The following is a 21841-nucleotide window of genomic DNA, read 5'->3' as shown; positions in this document are numbered from 1 at the left end:
GGGAGTGGGGATGATGAAGAGAAGAGCAGGAATAAATGGAAGTGTGGAGAGTGTGTACTGTCCCAGGCTGGCACCAGCTACCCAACCAATGCACCCATCAGAGACATCCATATAAGCTGGAAGCTGAAGGTGGGGTTGCTAACTGTCTCCATGTTCCTCTATCCCAGTTAAGCCTAAGAGTCAAGTTACTTAATGCATCTGCTTTCGTGTTATCTCAAAAATCCATGGTTATTTGGGAGAAAAAAAGCAAATGAGGCAGAGAAACAGTCAGGAGGCTACTGTAGCAATTCAGGGAGCAGGTCCCAGGCCAGGGCAACATGGGATGGGGAGAGCTGGAGAGATTCCTAATTCAATTAGAACATACAAGGTACAGAACTTGGAGATTAATGAAATATGAGATGGGGGAACTGAGACAGGAAGGAAAAAGGAGATGCTCATGAGCTGATTGCTGCCATATAATGGATGTTCTTTGCTGGAAGAATAGTTGTTAGCGAAGTAAGATGGAGATGAGTTTGACGTAAGGTTAAGAAGACTCATGCATGAATGCATGAAATTTCTACCAAAAAGAAGATGAGGGAGTCGGAATGCAAAAACTAAGGTGGTGGGAGCAGAGAGAGATTTCACCCTAAGAGAAATTAGAATAGTGTGGACTCAATTACCCTCAATAAGTACTCTAATAAAAATCTCTTGAACATATGCTAGAACATATGCTCATACCAAAGTTGAGCATTAGAAGATCTGGTACCCAGAGAAGAATAAAGTATACAAGGTAAACAGAGAATTTAGAATTATGAATTTTGTTTTAGGGAGAGCATTCTCCTAAATGTATATTAGCATATCTTCCCCAAACTGTTTTTATAAATCTCAGGCCATATATCTGTATATGTGTGTGAGTCTGTGGTGCAATACATTTTACAACAGATACAATGATTTCATAATGCTAAAGACAATCTATGAAATATATATAAAATATAACATTAATGTCAATTAAAATACTTGAAGCAATTTATTTCTAGCACAAGATGTGAAACTGTGAGCAAAGACACTATGGGAAATCTCACTCAAGGCTGAGTTGACCATAGAATTTGATGAAGCAGACAAACGGAAACAGGAAGCCCGGTCACCTGTGCACTCAGTCTGGAGTGGAGCTTGTGGTCTGACAGCCAGGGGTGCTTGAGAGCTTCGCTGGCACTTATCCTCCAGCTGAAGGGGAATTCAGAACAGGTTAGAGGAGCACGCCAAATGACGACCGCATCAGCAATCTATCTCTGGCTCTCGTCACAGGTTTTGGTAGAGTGGCTAACTCACACTGAAGCCTGTCTTCTGGAATTGTGTGGTATGAAAATGTTCAGAGGTGACTATCAGCTCTAACCGCAGAAACAACATTGGTAATAAAAAACAAGAAAATGATCAAATTCTTATTAATTGAATACTTTTTCAAATGTAAGTAATTATTCTGTGATATGACATCTGAGCTTTTTAAGTTGAACTCTTAATAGATCATTGAGAAATAAATGCATGTTTCCTAATTATAAGAATAAAATGCTACAGTAGTTCTCAATGAATACAGAAGCAGTTTGCATGGGAAATCTTTTGAATATGGCTTCTAACTTTTGAATGAAGGAATATTGGAGAGTTTAGAACAGGGAGAGTTATCATAATCATAATAGAATATATTAGATTACTTTATACAGAAACTATATTCTTTTGGAGATTAAAAAAAGGTTTACAAATCTTCAAAAAAATAACATGAAGATTAATAAAGGTCATATTACATCCTAACTCTAAACTTTATAAACTCACTTGGTGTACTGATAAATATCACATTAAAATAACCTTTCAGATTAAAAACTATGAGTGCAACTTCTGAAAAACATCAAATAGTTTCGAGCAGTCATGAAGCTTCAGTATGGAGGATTACTTTATTAGATGCCAAATATTGAAGTGTAAGTCTTCACTTACAATGAAGTTATTGAGGAAAAATCACTGTTAAAGGACCCTGAACATGCAGAAGTTATTAAAAATGCCTCAGCTCCACCAACCTCACATGGTTCTATTTAGGATCCTAAGGTTTTTGCTATTGGGTCCCTTGACCACTCCAACAGGATCGTGCTGAAAGATGATTATTTCTGCACTCCAATGAAAAATGTTTAAAATCTATTAAGTTATTAAGACTGTACTCATAACTGACTTTTAATAATATTTCATGTTCATTTTTGTGCCCCGGATACTTATTTGATCACAGTGATATTTGGCCTGAGCTTCATCCAAGTGTTGATTTGAAGACTAAATTAGGTGCTCATGTGTCAAAATGTTATCTGATACTTCTTGAATACTAACGAGTCCCCAGACTGTGGGAGTAGGCAGGACTCAAGACGCCTGAGTCCAGAAAACCTGTTTCTGGATCTGTTCTGTACATGTGACTCCATTGCTCTCAACCTCATTTTCCTTACATGAAAATATAGTGATTGTCTCCACATAACACAGGAGTATCCAGGAGTTAAAAACACACACAACACACACACAGTGCACAGTAAATGTAGAGTTCTTCATCCTCCAAAGTTTAAAAAAGCTGGCATTTTTCCACCTCTATATTGCTTAGGATCCATAAATGTAGAACACTAACAACCTTGGCTGTTATTGTGCCTAGAAGTCAAGGACAAATAAATTAACTCTCTAAATTGCCCCTCCTCTCAGACTGATGCTTTTATTCAGCTAAGTCACCTCATTCTTTAAAGCAGTGGTTCTCAATCTGTGGGTCGCAACTCCTTTGGCAAACCTCTATCTCCAAAATTATTTACATTACAATTCATTAACAAAATTATTATTTGCATAATAACAAATAACAAAAGTAGCAAAATTACAGTTATGAAGTAGCAATGAGAATAATCTTATGGTTGGGGTCACTATAACATGAGGAGCTATATTAAAGGGTGAAGTCTCTGAAAAGATGATAGGACCCCACAACAATGATTCCATCAGGACTATGATAATGCCACCAAGCTGACAAACACCACCTAAAGATCAGCTTTGGACTACAAACTGCTCAGGACAATTTCAAGATGGCTAGCTGAGATGATTCAACCTAACAGACTACTCTAACCAGGACTTGAGACAAGCCCTGCACTTTCCCATTATGCAACTGGACAACAAATGATATAGCTACCTCTCCCAGGACTTGACAATTAACACAAAATTTTTCTTTTCAGGATCCCTTAAAGATGCCTTTGCCCCCAGAGAGCAGAAAGTAATTTTCAGAACACAATGCTCACATTGCCAAGAGGTGGGGTGGGTGGCTTTTGGCCTTTCAATGGGTTATGGATAATTGTCATTGTTTAGAATGGTTGGTTACAAGTTGTTAATTGTTAATAGTCGGGAAAAAAGCTAAAACAAAGAACATTAAATTCAGGGTTTTTATTTAAAAAAAAAGAAAAAAGAAGATATAGATATATATAGAGATATGATAAAAGGTAGATTATTGAACCTACTCTGAAAAAAAGATATAGAAATGATAGGATAAAAGGATAGATTATTGAATCTACTCTGAAAAGAAAAAAAAGAATATGGATATAAGATTAAAAAGGAAGATTATTAAATCTACTCTGGGAAGAAAAAAACAGGAATATATGAGATAAAAAGGTATATTATTGAATCTACTTTTAAAAAGCAACTACTAGTTTTAAATATTTACATTGGATTGGATTTTTGTATATTATAAACAAATTTTGTATATTGATACAAAGTTGAGATTAATTTTGTTAGAAAATACTGTACATATACTTCTAATCTTGTTCAAGGTATTGTGCCTATACAGTTCATTTAACAATGTAATACAAATTGCTAGTCCTCTAAAGTTATTATTACCAACTAATTAGGAAATAAAGAAATGCAAGTTAGTAGTTAGTCATTACAATCAAACTTGTAAGTCATATTAGGTATGTTTTTAAGGTCAAACAGAAACATATTTTAGATAGGCAGGTCATCTTCAAACACTTCAGAGATCTACAGAATATGGCATTTATGATGTTTTAATAAAATAGATTTTTTTATGACTAAGAGACATGTCTACTCCTGACAGCACCAATATACTTCAGAGAAGATGATGGGCATCAAAGAAACTCCATATAGAGTTTACTTTCTTTGTGGCAAAAGTTAGCCACTGGGCAAGAAAGTGCCCTTTACCTTAACTGCTGACAGTATGCTGTCCAAATGGACAAACAGGACACACACACAAAAAAAGGCTGCCAAACCTTGCCAAGACAAGATAGCAAGGCCCTTTAGAAAATCCTGCCTCACAGATGAATCCATCAGATATGCTAGGCTTATAGGCTCAAGATGGATGCCTCAATGTTGCAGAGGAACCTTGAGTGACAGTCAGCCAGCTGTTTCTGTCATTTCTCACATTTTTTAGAAATTGCTTGCTTGCATTTCCTGATTACTTAGGTATTATTATTTCCTTCTTGGGTCTCTGAGGTAGTTGAAGACTAGATCATTATAGTTTTCCTTGTTAACAAACTCAGAAAAGAAACTCACTAAAAAGGTGTAACGTATATTAAGTTTGAAAGACATCAAAAGATAGTATTCGGTTGGTAATACAAGTTAGGATAGAACATGAATTAGGTACAACATTTTGGACTCACCAAAATAGGATATATAATGGAGTATTTTCTCTTAATCTGTCAAATGTTAATGGACTGGACATTGTTAATTTAATGATTGACTGTATATATTGTATATACTTATTATACATAGTTTTTCTTAAAGTTATAATCTTTTATTATTTTAGACAAAAAAGGGGGAAATGTGGTGATATATTGTATATCCTAATAAAATTTGCCTGAAGGTCAGAGAACAGAACAAGCCACTAGATTAAACATAGAGGCCAGGCAGTGGTGGCACACACCTTTAATCCTAGCACTCGGGAGGCAGAAATCTGTCTGAATCTCTGTAAGTTCAAAGCCTTCCTGGAGTACATGAGATTGACTCAGGCTAGGAGAGAAAACAGAGCCAAGCAGGGGTGGCACACAGCTTTAATCCCAGTACTGGGAATCACATGCCTTTAATCCCAGCACTAGTAAAGTTGAGACGGGAAATTATATGGCTGGGTGGAGAAAGGTATGTAAGGTGTGAGGAGACAAGAACAAGAGACTTTTTCGACTTGAGTCTTTCAGGTGAAGACTCAGAGGATTTCAGTCAGAGAATTCATGGAGTTGGTGAGGTGACAAGTGGCCGTGGCTTGTTCCTTTGTCTCTCTGATCTTTCAGCATTTACCCCAATATGTGGCTCAGGGTTTTTAATTAAAAGACCTTTTAAAATTTGAGCAACAAAAGTTGCTGCATTAGAAGGGTTGAGAACCACTGCTCTAGAGACTCAGAACTGGCCCCATTATTTTATCAACTGGTTTGTATCATTTCTGTCTAAGAAGACCAATCTTGCCAGACACGATGGTGCATGCCTTTAATCTCAGCACCTGGAAGATAGATGCAGGCAGATCTTTATGAGTTTGAAGCCAGCCTGCTGTACAAACTGAGTTCCAGGCCAGCCTTGGAATATTTCCTAGCAATAGATGGCCAGTTAAGTGCTTAAGTGAAAGAATCCCTCACCTAACACCATTAGCCATTACCTAGGTTGTTTCTCCTACTCTCCATAACATCCTCGTCCCTATTCCTTCACAATCATGTTTACTAGTGGGCTTAAATGCTACAAGGACAATAAAGCAGCTGTTACTGGCTCTGAAGAGTTTAAATGTGATCTATTGTCATATAATTCATATGTAAAGCCATCTAAAGTGACCTTCTCATTCTGTGACTCTAAACTCAAGTCCCTATACTTTCATATCATACTCGTTCGTCCACTAAAATTTAAATTAATTTTTTGCATGAGAGGAAAAGATAAAGCTATATGACAGCCTAGAGTGTAAGCTTGGAGGAAGATCAACTCATATTTAGTGTCATTTCTGCCCCTTCCTAGCAGTGTTATCATAGAGTAACTACATACTGTCTCATCATAAAGTAGTCACAATAGAAACTTCTCCCTCTGGAAATTAAGAGCTGTGGTTAAAAGAAATAATGTCCAAAAACACAGATGACACTGTCTGGCCTATAACTGTTGATAGACATGAAAGGGATCAAGGGTAGGTCACCTGAGGTCGACCAGAAGGGCTTGGCTGGCTCATTACAAAAGTCAGAAAGAGACAAGTTTTTCAGTCCCATCCAGCCTCATGACTGAAACAGTCCTAGTCACTAACAGATTTGGTCAAGGATTCAAACCTCATTGCATTCAGAGTCTGCACAGGCATTATGGATGCCACTGAGAGGATGGAATCTACTAACTCCATGGTTCACTCTACACCTAATCATCCCTACTCCTCCTATAACACGAGATGAACTTGGCTTACCTCTTCTCCTTAATTAGGAGCTTAGAGATGAACTCCTTGGCCTCCTCTGAGATGTCCTGAAATTCTTCATCTTCTAAGTCCCACCTGCATGCCAGGATATTGGTCAGCGTCTCTGCATCATTATCACCCAAAAAAGGGGATAAGCCACTGAGTCTACAAGACACAGAATTCAGGGTAAGTATTTTTTTAAACAGTCTTTGAATCTCTAATAGATAGGATACATTTTAGTTTTTCCATTTAAAAATAAAAGCAGGAAAATATCAATAAACTCTAAGTATATAATACATCATTGCAGCCAGGACCATGCCTATGTCTCTCATCCAAACTACCAGTTAAGCAACTGCAGCATTGAAGGTTATAGCTATACTTTAAAGCTCAAAATAAAACAAGATTTCTTTTCAAGTATTTTACAGCTGGCAAGACAAGGTACTGTCACATACTCAGAAGGCAAACCCCAGAATATCATTGCTGAGGTGCCATCCAAGCAGATCAGTGTACACTGACCCAAAGAGATCAATAACTAGGATTTTTTATAAAACAAACAAACAAGCAAACAAACAAACAAACAGTGTTTAGGGCTCTTGGTAACCTGGGACTCAAAGTGACCTGTGAAGAAGACATTCATGTCTTTTTTTTTTTTTTTCTTTCAGATACAGTGGGGAAAGGAATTCACTCCTTTCACTTGTAAGACTCAACAGAACCTAAGCAATAGGAGATGGCACTGTGTTATTCTAGAAGACCTGGGTCAAGGCTTTGATTCTAGTGAGGCTTCCTAGAATATTCACAGATTACAGGAAGAGTGTGTGAGAGATGAGAGAGCTGCTCACAGCATGTATGTGATGACGCCCACACTCCACATATCCGTAGGAAAGGAAACAAAATCATAGTTCACAACTTCAGGGGCAAGAAATTCTGGGGTTCCAAAGTTCACCTTCAGCTTCTCTCTGGGTTTGTATCTGAAATTGAGGAACAAGAAGGGAGGGGGGCATGTCAATCCGAAATCAAAACTAATGAACTTTATTGAAAACAGACACCATCTATAAGGCCAAACCACCTTCAGTTATGCAGCAAATAAAAATAAATTAACTTTTGCCAGAAATTGCCTATCTGTGGTAGTGTCAAAAACTGACTGATATTCCAGGGGTTCAAAAGTAAAAATAAATCCTATAAAACCTTAATATTCTGAAACTGTTGTAAGAAAACCACTCTGAATAACTGGAACATCTGAATAGGGTCGTGACAAATACCCTGATACAGTCCTTTCACATGCACATAGCCAGAACAACCCCTTCCAAACTGACAAGATGCTGTAATAATCCACATCATCTGTTTTCTATGTATTAGTATTCTGAGCTGTTAATACGCCCATATAAACTATTTGCTTCCCTAAGAAATCAGAACCCTCTATACCTTGTTTAAACTACTAACATTTTAAAGTAAATATTCTCTTTATAAATGAAATATAAAAATTATGATAAACACAAATTCTAAACTAATTTATTATAAGTTAATAAACTTCACTGGACTAAGTTTCCACTTTTCATTTTCCATTACCTGTGTTATAGAAACTTCTCAATGTTCAAATCTTAACTTTAACAGGGTTAGGGTAAAAGTAATTTTCATTAAATTAAATGAAGGTATGAGATCTGGGGCATGTCAGATAGTCTTTGTAAAGAATGAAGCTCCCATCCCGTACCTCTATCCCTGTACTTACATCTAAACGGACATACCTTCTGGCCAATCCAAAATCAATAATTTTTATTTGCTTAGCATCCCGATTCACACACAGGATGTTCTCAGGCTGCCAGAGAAAGAGACACATTAGCAATGAAAACAACCATCTTTCACTCAAATTGTCCTTGAACCACAACTAAAAATACGAGATGCTCAGGAAAAACATATCAGGCCTTTCACTTGGGGGCTGGCTTGTCTGTGTGGGTATTTTCTTCTCTAATTATGTGGTGGATGAGGTTGTGGGTAGCCTGCCAACCTTGCATTACCCTGCCTGTCCCTCTTCATGGTTTTAGGGATTGCCATAATGCATGAGTTCAGGCATGGGCCTTCTAGAGGAGAGACAGAGAGGGGAAGCTGTTCCAGCACTTTCCAAACCGGCTGGTGGAGGCCAGCTCAGAATTGACAGAGCCCTCCTCCTGTTAAAGTATTAAGTATATTTCCTTCTTGGAGGAATATTTCCCTCAAGATTTACGAGTTCCAAGAGAAATGGCCTGATTCACTTAAACAACCATGCTGAATACGCAATACAGTGCGAACATTTTTGACCTCCAGACTTTTCCCGTGTGCTTTGTCTATGGGAAAGTCGCATGCTAAAGGGAGGCTTTTGTCTCCTACTCATTCTTCATCTCCAAAATTGCAAGGTTTTGCTGAGCTCGGTTTCAGTGCTTAAAAACCTTGACTAAGTGTTCCCTTGGAGTTAGATGCTAGTAAAACTTGGCCTGCTAATCTGACAGGCTTGGGGGAGGGGAACAAAGTCAAGCTACAGCACTACTTTTCGGTGTCCCTGGAATGTCCTGCTGATGTAGCTATATTTATTGGGATAGAAAACCTTAAGTCTGGGAAAAATAAGTAATTTCATTTAAAGCCAAGGTCATCCATTAAAAAAAAAGAAATAGCATTTTCAAAGAAGAGCCAAGAACTCTTAAATTCTAATTTCAACTCCACTAAGAGCTGGGCATAGCGAAGTTGCCAGGTACCCAGGATTCCATCCCCATCTTTTATACGGACCACACCTCCTTCCACATCCTGTCTGGTGGAAAGGAGGTCCAAGAGAGGCAGAAACCCAGACACACTTCGTGAAATGATGTAGTATCTTCATATCAATATCTAATCGCCCATTTGGTTGTGTATAATATCTTTTGATGCCCTTTCCTAAAATGTCTCTAAAACAGATGTCTGAGAATAAAAGCCATTTTACAGAGGTGGGTGCTGTACTAAAGCATTTGGAGTCATGCTTAAATAATGGGTTGAACAAGTAAAGGCTGTCCTATTATCAAAGAATACCATTGTATCCTGAAAATTCTTTTGCAGAATATAAAGAAACAGAGGGCACTTCAAAAAAAATTACTATGATACTAAAACTAAGACTGCCCATCACCTAAGATTTTCAGAAAATAAAATGATGAAAAAGAATACTTTAGAGTCACTTCTTGACTCCCTGCAGTGATGCACACTCAATGTCACCAGTCTTTTGTCTTCCAAGGAGCTCTCTGAAAAAATACCTGGTCCTTCGTGACCCATCCAGCTGTCACCTTTATTATTATCTTTATATATAGGCCATAACTAAAACTGCCCATTGCAAGTCTTCAATCAGTGTTACAAAGCCACAGACGGAATCATTTGACTTATGATACGTCAGCTCCTGGCTCCAGCTGCCAATCAAATCCCTTTAGGGATATCTGTAGAATATCTACAGTGAACAAAAGTGCTCCTTGAAAATGCGCATTATCACATTCAGTCCGTGGCCAAGGACTTTGCTAATGATTTTTAACCTCTGACTTGGTCGTTTTATGTCCCACTTCCCCCCCCCCCTTCCTCCTCCTGTGCAACAGTGAATGGGAAAGGCAAGGCACATAAATCAAGACAACGAGGGAAGCCAAGTTGTAGGAAGAGAGGCCCATGGAAACCTATTTAAGGAGGCCAGATTTATTCAGCTGTACCTTCCCTGGAGACTTACAATATATGGTATGTTACATAGAATACACAATTTATCTCACTGTCATGCTGTGCAAACAGGGAAATGAGGAAATGATCAAGCCACACAAGAAGATGCACTTTGTGATAGTAACTCTAACGTAGACTGGATCAGGCTTATTAGGTAGGGTCCAGTCTTTCGTTGGTTTTATCTCATGTGACGTTCTGGAGACTTCATAATGAGAGAGAGAGAGGGAGAGAGAGAGAGAGAGAGAGAGAGAGAGAGAGAGAGAGAGAGAGAGAGAGAGAGAGAGAGAGAGATAAAGAGGAGGAAGGAAGTGGACTGGATTCCCTCATGGTTTCTGCTTTGTGAACAAGTACCCTCGCTTCTCTTTGGCACTGCATCCCCACCCTCCAGCTGCCCTGCGTTCCGTTCTCCATGGCTTCTACTTGGTGTTTTAGCAAACCTACAGGAAAGCAAATCCCAAACCGGAGTTTCCTAGAAGAATTCAAGAGGCTACTGGGGATTCTTAAGAGCTGAAATGGTAACTATAACTTGGGAATTAAAGACCAAAATACTCTCACCATGTAATCTGATAGTAAGGAGATGGCAGGAATATTGTGGGAATGGTGCTGCCTTTAATTCTACACTTTTAGGGAAATGACCTCCTGTGTTGATTTAATAGAGACAATTTATAATAATCTCAACAAAAGATTCTAAAGATGGGCATGCAAATATTAGTCCCTGAAAGTGGTGACAGTTGTTGAGAATGAGATGAAAATCTGGATTTTGCTAGGTGGTGTGACATGAGTCTCTCCCACCAAATGAGGAGGCTGACTTTGATAGGATAGCTTGAGCTCAGAAGTTCATGGCTGGGCTAGGTAAAGAAGCAAGACATCTCTCAAAAAAAAAAAAAAAAGAAAAGAAAAGAAAAGAAAAAATCCAGATTTTTACTAATTCCTGAAAACATGACCAGAGACAACACAACTTTCCAACGTTGGTACATAATATTTCACAGGTCCCCTGACCATGGGGGAAGAGCTAAGGAGGCTTTGCATTTCACAGCATGAAAAACATGCCCTACCTTGAGATCCAAGTGGAGGATATACATCTGGTGCATGTACCTGATCCCCTCACAGATCTGCTTCATGAACAGGATGGTGTCCAGCTCTGTCAAGGTGCAGTTTTCATCAATGATGCGATCAAACAGCTCCCCACCCTCCACACTGCGGAGGGAAGAGGTGGAACTTTCAGTCCTGACTCCATGAACACCATGTGTTTTTCCTGTGCTAAGTTGCTACCCAAGTTTTTCTAGCTCTCACAACAGGTATTTCCTTGCCTTCTTTGCTGTATGGGTTACATGATGCTTATGTTGGACACCTTCAGTATACCTTATGTATAGACCTTTCAGTGTCACACATCTGAAGTCCCAAAGTCCCTGTCATTGGTGGCTGAGTGTGTGTGTATCACTTAACAGATAGTGGTGAAGAGAACCCAAGGACACATTGAGGTTGGATTCTAGTGTGAACAGAAAGTGAGTCAAGGTCTTCACCTTTTGAGTTCTTAGATTAAGTGTAATGGCAAAGGGCTTCTATGTGGCCAATGCTGGACACATTAGTTTTCCAAATGCCTTATTCACCATGGCAAACAAAAGAAACTTTCAGTGTCTGTTCACTATTAGAACTGCTTGAGTTTTGTGGTAGGTGTGCTGGTGTAGGCCTCTGTAGGACTTTGGATAAAAACCAGGGCATCACACATGCTAAGCAGACACTCTACCACCTGAGCTGATTGAGTTTTTACATAAGTGATTCTGAAATGAAGCTGCTTGGCCTAGCATCAGGGGCTTGGCATGTGTTTTGTGCTCTTGAATGCTTAACCACCCCTCATCCACAGCTTCATTTTGCTCGGTTTTAGCCACTCACGGTCACCTGTGATGGGTACAGTGCAAGATATTCTGAGATGGAGACTACAGTCACATAATTTTTGTTTGATATATTGTTGTAATCACTTTCTTTCACTATGAGCTGTTAACTGAGAAGTTAATCTTTACCATGGGCATTTAAGTACCTGTAGGCTGAGTACCATTCCAATTTTAGGCATCCACTAAAGGTTTTATTTAGAACATACTCCTGAGGGTGAGAGAAATCACTGTTGAAGGAGTCGAAGTTCACAAACCACGTTCCTCTAGGTTGCACAGGATAAAGTCCAACCTTGATTTGGAACAACAGAACTGCATCTATTTTGATACAGGCTGCATCTGTTTTGTATTGCTGCTCCTGATCTGTGAGTCATGCTGGGAGATTGCATTTAGAAACAGTTTCCCTTCTGACTTTGGCAAGATCTCGTGTCTCCTGCAACTCAGATCCAATGGTGCACTGCCCATGGTTCCGGCTGAGTCATGAGCACTGTGCAGAAGGTGTGTGAACATGGGTGGGAGGGAGAGGACACCTACTACTCCATGACGAGGATGATGTCATGCTTGGTCTCAAAGGCATCATAGAGCTGAATGAGGTTCACATGGTCCAGCTGGTTCATGATGCTAATCTCGTTCTTCACATCCTCCTGAGGAGAAGGAAAGAGTCAACTAGTGTGGTGGAGACTGGCCCAGAGGGAGAGGAGATGCACCTCCAACGGCCTTTACCTTGTCCTTTGCACCTCTAATCTTAATGATTTTAGCAGCCAGCTTCAGACCTGTTGCTTTCTCTTCACACTTGTGAACCTGGCCGAAACGCCCCCTGCCAAAGAACAGACAGTTCAGTGAGGCACTATTGTCTGCAGGGCCCCACATCAGTCCCTGCCAGGTGGACAGCACGAGTTCCCAGGCATTTGTCTCTTGAGTGAACAAACTTGCAAGTGTGTCTCAGCATCGGCCAAAGTGAGTTCTGTGGATCACCTATATCCCCCTAGGAAGTTGTGTTTGTCTTTTGTTATTCCTCCAAGTCGGAAACACTGTCCACTACAGAGATCTACTATGTGAAGGGAATGGGTGAGTCCTGAAAATCTTATGTCTTGAATTATACTCATGTCTGTCGTCTTGACCTAAATCCTAGAAGTTAATTTGCCTCAGTGGTCTGCCAATACTTATTTCTGGTTAGGGCAGAGGAATATGGTCAGTGTCTCCTGTAGATGTACCCAAGGTTTCACTTGAATTTTGAATTAATGACAGTGTTTAAAACAGAGTGACATCTAAGTTGCATTTGTACATTATGGTGTTGAAGTAGTTGATTAGTTTTAAGCCATACTTCAATTTTGAAGGTAATTTTGATCTATTTTGTCCATTATAAAATGAAATTTTTAAAGAGGAATAATTAAACTTGAAAATTTTAATCAAGATTTTTTCTTTGAAGATGGTTAATTTTAGAATTTGAATTGTTAATATATCTCTGTGTGTTTTACTTAGATAAATATCTGATAGCCTTATCCTGTGTTTAAATGTTATTTGTTTAGCATAGACATTAAAAATAACTTCTGGGGCAAAAAGAATAGTTTCCTGGACCTTGCATCTGCCCTACGCAGGCAGGAAGGTGAAGTCCTGGAGTCTGCACTTTTAGCTGATTCATAAGCATACTAAAACTTGAAAACCACTATTGTAGATACCATAGAATCTTTCTGAATGCATATGAATGTAGAAAATTGGAATTTGAAAGCATATGAACAATACAACCTGTGGGTCAGGTGTATAAAAAAATGTTCTAGAAACTGCATTTAAATAAAATAACAATAACATCGCACGTAGATACATAAAATCAAAAGTATATGTTGTGTCCAAAGAGGCCCAATGAAGACATTTAGATTAGCTTAGATATCAGCTTAATACTTTAATAAGACAGTTGCTGCTATGCATATCGTTTAAGTGTGTCCCCACAGGTTTAAGCGGTAGGAACCAAGTCATCAGAACAGAGGTGGTGTTGGTAGTTGTATAGAGCCTTTAAAAGCTGGGACCTAGTGGTAAGTAACTGTGTCATTAGAGGTCTTCAGAATGAATTGGTGTAGTTCTTATTGGGCCCTAATTAGTTCTCAAGAAAGAGTAGTTATAAAGCAAACCTTATCACCTTCCCTCTCTCTCTCTCCTCTCTTTCCCCCTTCTCTGTCTCTGTCTCCTCTCTTCTTCTCCCTCCCCCTTTCTAGCTTTCTCTCTCTCTCACTCTCCATGATTTGATTCACTATGATGTGATGCCGTCAAAGGATTTTTCACCACAGTCAAGTGGATATTGGTACCATGCTCCTGACTCTCCAGGACTGTAGATTAACTTAACCTATATCCATTATGCAGTACCCAGCCTCAGTAATTCAGTATAATAGGAAACAGAATACTAACACTTCTCACATAATCATATTCAGAAATGCACACACATAAGCAAGTTGATTTGCTTCCCTTAATGCTTATTTAATAAAGTAAGTCAGGACACATGTCTCTGCTCTGTGTATTGGTGGCTATCATGGAAGAAAGTGACAGGAAAGGTCCCTTAACAACACAGTAAACCAGAAAAGACCACATTCCTGTTCCCTGCAGATATGAGGGTGACCATGTTTGATGTGTACGGAAGTCGTAGCAGCCCAACCACTGCAGAAGTAGGTGGATCTTGGAGAATTACTCTGTACCACTATAAACATTTTTAAGTGGCTACTTCAATTCCAGCATCCACTCTAGAGGCCCTCCGTGTTGGCACACATGAACACACATGTCACTGTGATTTAAAAAAAATGTCTTTTTCCATCATTAGCACTAATCTTAGAACTGTCTGGTCAGCAGTGATGTCCTCACTGTCTGTCTCCAATGATATATGTCCATGCTGAGGCTCTCACATGACTCGTTCTGGAAGGACCTTGATACTGAGGCCACTTTGTAGGATCCATGCTGGAACACCAAAATGGTATCCTCATGCTAGCTAAACATAGACATGAGGTATTGTGTTCATCAGATTCCCTTGTATGAATGGAATCCATGAGATAACCTAAAGGTTCAAGGTTGGCTTTGACTCAGGGTTTCAGAGGGTTCGGCCTATGGTCAACCGGCCCTGTTGCTTTGGGCATGGACAGCACAGCATATCATGGTGAGAGAAGAGCTGCTCACCCCATGGCAGCTGGGAAGCAAAGGGTAGGAGAGGATGAGAAGCCACTGAGGTTCCACTATTCCCTTCAAGGACATACTCTTAGTGACCTAATTTCATTCAGCTATGCTCTACCTCCTAAGGACTCCACCATCTCCCAATAATGCCACCTAGTAGCTGAGCTTTTACACACATTGGGAGAGATTCTTAACCTAAATGATGAGCCTGATATATAAATACCCTAATGCCACCGTGCAGGAGACAAACCTAGAAAAACAGCCAAGAACTCCATGGTATTTGGCCTGTTTCAATATCTCCTCCAAGAAAAAGATAAGCTACTGCATAACTCCTTACCACTCATAGGCAACATGTGCTTGGTGGCCATGCCACATCTTGAAACAATGCACACCTAATTATGCTCCTCTAATCGTTTTTGGTTTTGGGTGGGCACAGCATGGCCACCAATGTTGAGGGGAGTCCATAACAAGCAATATCAGACCTCAAATCCAACTATGCCCAAAGAGGCAGAGGAGAACTTTAAAAGGAGCCACTGACAAAACTTGTCCCCCAAAGCAGGACAAACCCTGGGAATTATTTCAAAGTTTCTTCTGCAAATAACTATTCTCCTTCAGAGTTGTAGTTGCTGGTTTGCCACTGAAGTCCCTGAAGACCCAAATACTTCAGTCTTATACTTGGGGTTCTGAATCCTCATTTCTCCCTCATTCTATCCCCACATGCCTGGAGGGAATTCTCCAAGATCAGCTGCCAAGGAAGAAGTTCAGGTGTTTCTACATGGCAGAGGGCAAGGGAATATGGAATGGTAAGGAGAGGACAAGACTTTACAAAATTCACTGATTACCCCCTAGCATCCTGAGGAAACCACACTGAGGCATCATGCGTATCCTCCATGTGTTGGTTGTGTATATAATTGCTGTTTTCCACTACATTAAATAAACATGGGGATGGTAGTAAATCCTGTTAGGCAGGCTTTGAGTTACAGGAAGTCATTGGGAGATGGTGGCTAAAGCAGGAAAGGAAAAGTTCCCCCAGTGTAACCCTGCCCCCTGATGGACTCTAATCTTCCTTCTTTAACAGACAGTGCACCTAGATGACACTCAGTGAGGAAAGCAATCAACTGAAATGGAAACAGCAATGAAAGCTATCACAGCAGAAATGGAAAACCAGTAAGAGTGGTGGAAAGATGAAATCCACGCCCCCTGGAAATACATAGATGGCATGCACTCCTGCATTTCGCCTTCTAAGGGTTAAACCTGCCTTTGGACCTTCTTCTGCTGACTTCATTAGGTTTTTCCTACTCTCAGATATTATGACATAGTAAATAAAACAGATGCTAAATGGAAAGTATAGCTACCATGTCAACCATCTGGGACAAGTGACAATTTTCAAAAAATGGTTAAAACCTCTTAAAATGTTTGTTTTTTAGTGTTTGCAGTTCTTGAGTCAAGACCAGAGAACATTTCTTAGGCTCTGCCTTGGGAAGATTCTCTACTTTTACTGAGACATTGTTCAAACTGAGCCTCACTCACCCTCCTAGGATCTCAGATTTGCTCACGGTGAACAGACAGTCCACTGCAGAGTGTTTGGCCATTACGATCCGATGGTAAAATGGGGCTGCAGGAGCAGGGACATCATCTATAAGAGGAGAAGAAAAGGGCTGTCCATCAAGAAGTCTGACCTCCTTCCATCATCAAGCAGCACATCTCATAGTAAAAATCAGCTCATGCAAAACTGAAATATAATCCTGGCTTCTTCCCGATGAGCCTAATACACATTTCCATTTCATGTAGGAATGGTCTATAACTCATGGCCATCTTATCAGGTGTCTCTGAGAGACAATGTTATTCACAAACTCTTTAGGGTAACTTCTAGACAATGCAAGGCAGAGGAAAGTCTGCCATCCCAAGACAATCAAACACTTCCAGGGCTAGAGCTGAAGCACAGTGGGAAAGCGCTTTCCTAGCATGGACAGGAGTCTTGGTTTGTCTCCAGCACATTTTTCTTAATGCTTTCAAGCCTGAAACCATTTTTCATTTAATCATGAGAAATTAATTGATTCGTCTTTTTGGAAACTGATCCTGTATTATCCATATTTTGACTAAAGCAGAGATAAAAAGAAGAAACATGAATTATTTCCTTGTGTCATTGAAATATTTGATGTTGTATACTACTGTGTAAAATGTTTTAGGCTTTATTTCAGAGTCATTTAAAGTACAGAGATGATTTTTTCCTGGCTGAATGGAAATAAAACTATGTAAGTTATATGCTAGCTATTCAATTTCTCCCATTTTCCACCTTCCATCTTATATATTTAAGTGATAGTCCACATCAGCATGAATCCTAACATGCAGAGCTACTCAATAATAATTCTCCTAATGGTCTTCATATTTTCCCATGGCCATTGCTGTCCATGAATTTGTTCATCTTCATTTACTTATTAAAACAGCTACTGTACACATAAAGCAAGGGTACAAAGAGAGGGGAGTGGAAACAGCTATGTTCTTTATTTTTTTATGTATTCATTTATTGGTTTATTTGAGACAGGGCTTCTCTGTGTAACCTTGACTGTCCTGGAACTCACTCTGTAGACAAGCTGACTCAAACTCAGAGATCTGCCTTTCTCTGCCTCCTGAGTGCTGGGGTTAAATGTGTGGGCCACCACCACTGCCTGGCTCCAAAACAGCTATGATTTTTAAATTTGGCATTTTTCCAATATATATTTCCTGATCATTTAGCTTGTTCTAGGTATACTATCAAATAGTAATATTAATTTTGTTTAATTAATTTAGCATTTTTATATTCAGATAGCACAAATATCTTCGAATCTAATTTATGTAAATACTCACCTCTCATGTCATAAAAATACTCTGAAATAAAAAAGGAGAGATTTCTTCAGGAAGCATTCACTGCTTCAGATTTTGTTCAGGCTGGGTAAAAGTGCTTTGTGTGCAAGCCTAAAGACATGAGTTCAGATCCCTAGGACCTATGTAAAAAGCCTAGTATTGTGCCTGTAACCCCAATGTTGAGGCCACCAGCCTAGTTCCAGTCTCAAAGGAATATGGTGGAAAATGATAGAGCAGAACATTTGGTGTCCTCCTTTGGCCTCCACACATGTACAGGTGTACACCCTGAGCACACATGTTTATCGGCATCACACATATACTATACACATATTCACACACATCTAAAATAAATAGTTGATAATAGAGAGATAAGTAGATAGGTAGGTAGATAGATAGATAGATAGATAGATAGATAGACAGACAGACAGACAGACAGACAGGACTGTTTCTTTTGCCTGCACAAAGAGTGTTCAAGTTAAACACACTAATAGTACTAATATGGCATATGTCTTCTTAAAGCTGTTAGAATAAGAAAAATTCATTTGGAATGCTTGCTGGGGATAGTTAGGAAGCTTTGAAAGTACAGAACATAGAACATTTCCTACCCAGTGAGACCACCAGGTCTTGCTGTCTAGAGGTGGTTTTTCCATCTTGAGGTCTATCATCCAGGCTCCTGGCTTGTCTGGTTTCCTCTGTTGTAACTGTGGGCTCTTCCCCCATACTCACTACATCCATTCTGCTCTTCTTCTTGTCCTCACTTAGGAAACACTCCTCTGCCACTCTGCGCTTACTGCTGCCCGCAGACTCTGTCTGTTCAGCATTCTGAAAAGTGGATCCGGTTACTGAATTTCCCAGGATTCCTGGCATGGAAATGGCCTTTATATTATTGATGCACCTGGAAAATAAAATCCATTTGCAACTCTCAATGTTTCAAGAAAAAAAATGTTCAGATTGTCAAAACTCTTAGGACTGGGACTTCCTTAGGATGGTGTTTGGCAAAGAGGATGCACTCTGTGACACAGAGGTGACCAGTCCAGCAGTTGAGGACATCAAATCTAAGTAGATTACTGGAAACACAGAGTCTTCCAAGGACCTCACTGTGAAACCAAAAGTGGTCATTTATAAAACCTAACTAAATTAACAGAAGAGATAAATTATAGGAAAGAAGCAGTTATCTCTTTAAAGATTGACAGCCACAGAAGAACCATCATTGGTGGAAGAATTGGCTTAATTGGCATGTTTTGGCAGCTGCTGGTCTTCCTAAGCACAATTTGTCATGATGGACTTCAATAATGATGAGTGTTTAATATATAGGAATTAGATTTCTTCATGATTAATTTAAAATGTACTACATTAAAGCTAAGAAACAATTATATCTTAAAGACCCCCAAAAGACATCAGAGGTGTTTGGATACCCTTTGCTCCAAACAAATACCATACTTAAGAAAGCTAACTTTAATTGGATATAAAAATTCCTGAATTTGTACATGACACTTCTTCATTTTAATTTTAATTAAGAAACTTAGTTATAATGAATTAGGTCAACTCCTTCAGATTTGGGTTTTTAATTTACAACTCAACATAATCATTATTTAATTCTTAGCCTTAGAAAGGATATGTTTTCATTGATAAACAATAAATCTTTTTACTTGTTCTTTAAGTAGTATTGATTACTGAAGATATCAAAATTTGTGATCTTAATGTTGGTGTAAGACTTAGATACAATCAAATGGGGATGGGGAGGAAGTGTAGACTTAGCTTGAACAAGGCTCTGAGCTCCATCCCCAGTGGAGGGAAGTAAAGAAAGAAGGAAAGGGAAAAGGAACTGAAAGGGGGAGGGAGGGATAGATGGATAGTTGAGGGAGAGAGGCAGGGAGCGAGGGAGTGAGCGAGGGAGGGAGGCAGGGAGGAAATAACTGAAAATATTGGCAAGAAGAAAGAGGAATAGCAGATAATAGGAAAATGTAGTCATGAAAAATCAATATAAGATAGGAGTGAATTCTAAACATTGCCTTTAAAAACATCTTCATTTTTCTTCCAAAATGGGCTCCCATACCATAGCACAAAGACCTTTAGGAGACAGGAGCTGTGGATGTGTAGAACTGTAACACTACCTTTTGTGGGATGGGCCGCCATTCATTTCATCGATGTGCTGATTTTCAGTTGAGTGTTTGCCCAGCACGGTTTCACTCCCAGCTATTGAAGCTCTCTTCTCAGCTGCTAACCCTCTGGTATCTTCCTTAGAAGGAAGCTCATCTTTCCCTCCTTTGAAAGATGGACATCCATTTTTATCCTCAGTGTCTCGCTTATCTCCCAGGATGCTGCTTTCTTGTCTCTCCAGATTTTCTATGCATGGACCATCTTTTTCACCTGCATTCTCTCTTATCTCTGTGGAATTCCTTGGAACAAAGTCTGCCTCATCTTGTCTTTCCTTATGACATATGGTATAACTCCTCTGGCCTTCAGAAGTGTTGGTCTTCTCAGCATTTTTCCTGTTGAGTTTGGTAACCTTTTCTTTCTCGGAGGAGAATTGGTCTTTCTGGTCTGGTCTCTCTAGAAGCCACAAAACACAAAACATTTTAATGAAGAATTCACATGACCACTTTAATTTTGGCTTCATTCAATGGCATCTCTAGTCTGGCTTCTTTTTAACAATAGATTTAAGTTTTCACAAGCAAGGCAGAATGAAATATGCCCTCTGACTGAAAACTGTGTGTCAAGAGATTTTCTTATCTATCGCTGGCAAGTCCAAAGCCAATCAGATAAAAATATCAAGAAAACAGCCCTCTTCCCCACAGGATTTAAGAATGTGTGACTTTCTCCAAATAAGAGAAACAGCAGACTCTCTCCATAACCACTGAGTCTCCTAAGGATGTTGTTACCTGTGAGCGCTGATGTCTTTCCACCTTTGACAACTGTCCTTTCATTCAATGCAGGGTTGGACCACACATTTTCCTCAGCCTGTGGGAATACAATCAAGCAATTAAGGTTACCTACAGTATACACACTGCTTAGCCTCAGCGCTACTGACATGGGCTATTCAATTCTTCATGTAAAGAGCATCACAGCATGACATGATGTTTAAGCATTATACCAGGCCTCTCCCCACCAGTGCCAGGAGAAGCCTGCCTTCCAGCTCTGATAACCAAAAAAATGACTCCAGACATTTGAAATTTAATTTCTCAGTTTACGGTGCATAATACATTATTGCTGACTATATTTACCCTGCTGTGCAAAATGAAAATCTCAGCCCTATTCTTGTCTATATGAAATGTTGCCAATTAAAAATAATGTTAGTAAAGCAAAATGTCTCCAAAGATTACTAAATTTCCTCAGAAGTAAGGGCAAAAATTGTCCCAAGTTGAAACTATTATACTATGTAATTCAAACATGGGAAAAGACACAGAAATTAATAGTCATATAACCTGAAAAAAAGTCTGAACTAATGAAACTCTGTATAGACAGCAATATCAAACAAAACAAAATGAGCTCTTTTTTCTTTCTTTCTTTCTTTCTTTCTTTCTTTCTTTCTTTTCTTTTTTTTTTTTTTTTGAGACAGGGTTTCTCTGTGTAGCTTTGAAGCCTGTTGTGAAACTTGCTCTGCAGACCAGGCTGGCCTCGAACTCATAGAGATCTGCCTGCCTCTGCCTCCCGAGTGCTGGGACTAAAGGTGTGCACCACCACCGCCGGCTGAGCTCACTATTTTCAAAGAAATTCTGTCATGGTGTGGAAGGTAACCCATCTGCACGATCTCATTGATGGGTACGGCTAATCCGTAAGCTGCTCCTGACCTCCGTTTTAGTTATTTTGATTTGGTTCATGTATCAACTGAAGAAAAATCAGAGAACACATGTGAATGAGCTTTCTGAACTACCTGGAGGAG

At 39.4% G+C, this 21841-nt stretch overlaps 1 protein-coding gene across 4 annotated transcripts in view; it reads right to left on the bottom strand.

Annotated features, from left to right (window-relative positions):
* Mylk4 (myosin light chain kinase family member 4) overlaps window positions 1–21841 on the bottom strand; it is a 103469-nt gene that overhangs the window by 7624 nt on the left and 74004 nt on the right. For all 4 annotated transcript variants that reach the window (XM_028882536.2, XM_037205841.1, XM_037205842.1 and 1 more), the window contains 11 exons: window positions 20841–20919; window positions 20073–20511; window positions 18564–18853; window positions 16645–16750; window positions 12688–12781; window positions 12499–12608; window positions 11131–11272; window positions 8128–8198; window positions 7225–7353; window positions 6398–6550; window positions 1125–1203 (listed from right to left, as the gene is read on the bottom strand). In XM_028882536.2, coding sequence (XP_028738369.2) covers window positions 1125–1203; window positions 6398–6550; window positions 7225–7353; window positions 8128–8198; window positions 11131–11272; window positions 12499–12608; window positions 12688–12781; window positions 16645–16750; window positions 18564–18853; window positions 20073–20511; window positions 20841–20919 — 1692 coding nt within the window. The remainder of the gene's footprint in view (window positions 1–1124; window positions 1204–6397; window positions 6551–7224; window positions 7354–8127; window positions 8199–11130; window positions 11273–12498; window positions 12609–12687; window positions 12782–16644; window positions 16751–18563; window positions 18854–20072; window positions 20512–20840; window positions 20920–21841) is intronic.

Source organism: Peromyscus leucopus, chromosome 5 (genome assembly GCF_004664715.2).
Source record: "Peromyscus leucopus breed LL Stock chromosome 5, UCI_PerLeu_2.1, whole genome shotgun sequence".
Classification (NCBI taxonomy): Eukaryota; Metazoa; Chordata; class Mammalia; order Rodentia; family Cricetidae; genus Peromyscus; species Peromyscus leucopus.
The sequence above is the reverse complement of the archived record's forward strand: the minus strand, read 5'-3'. Positions and strand labels throughout refer to the sequence as shown.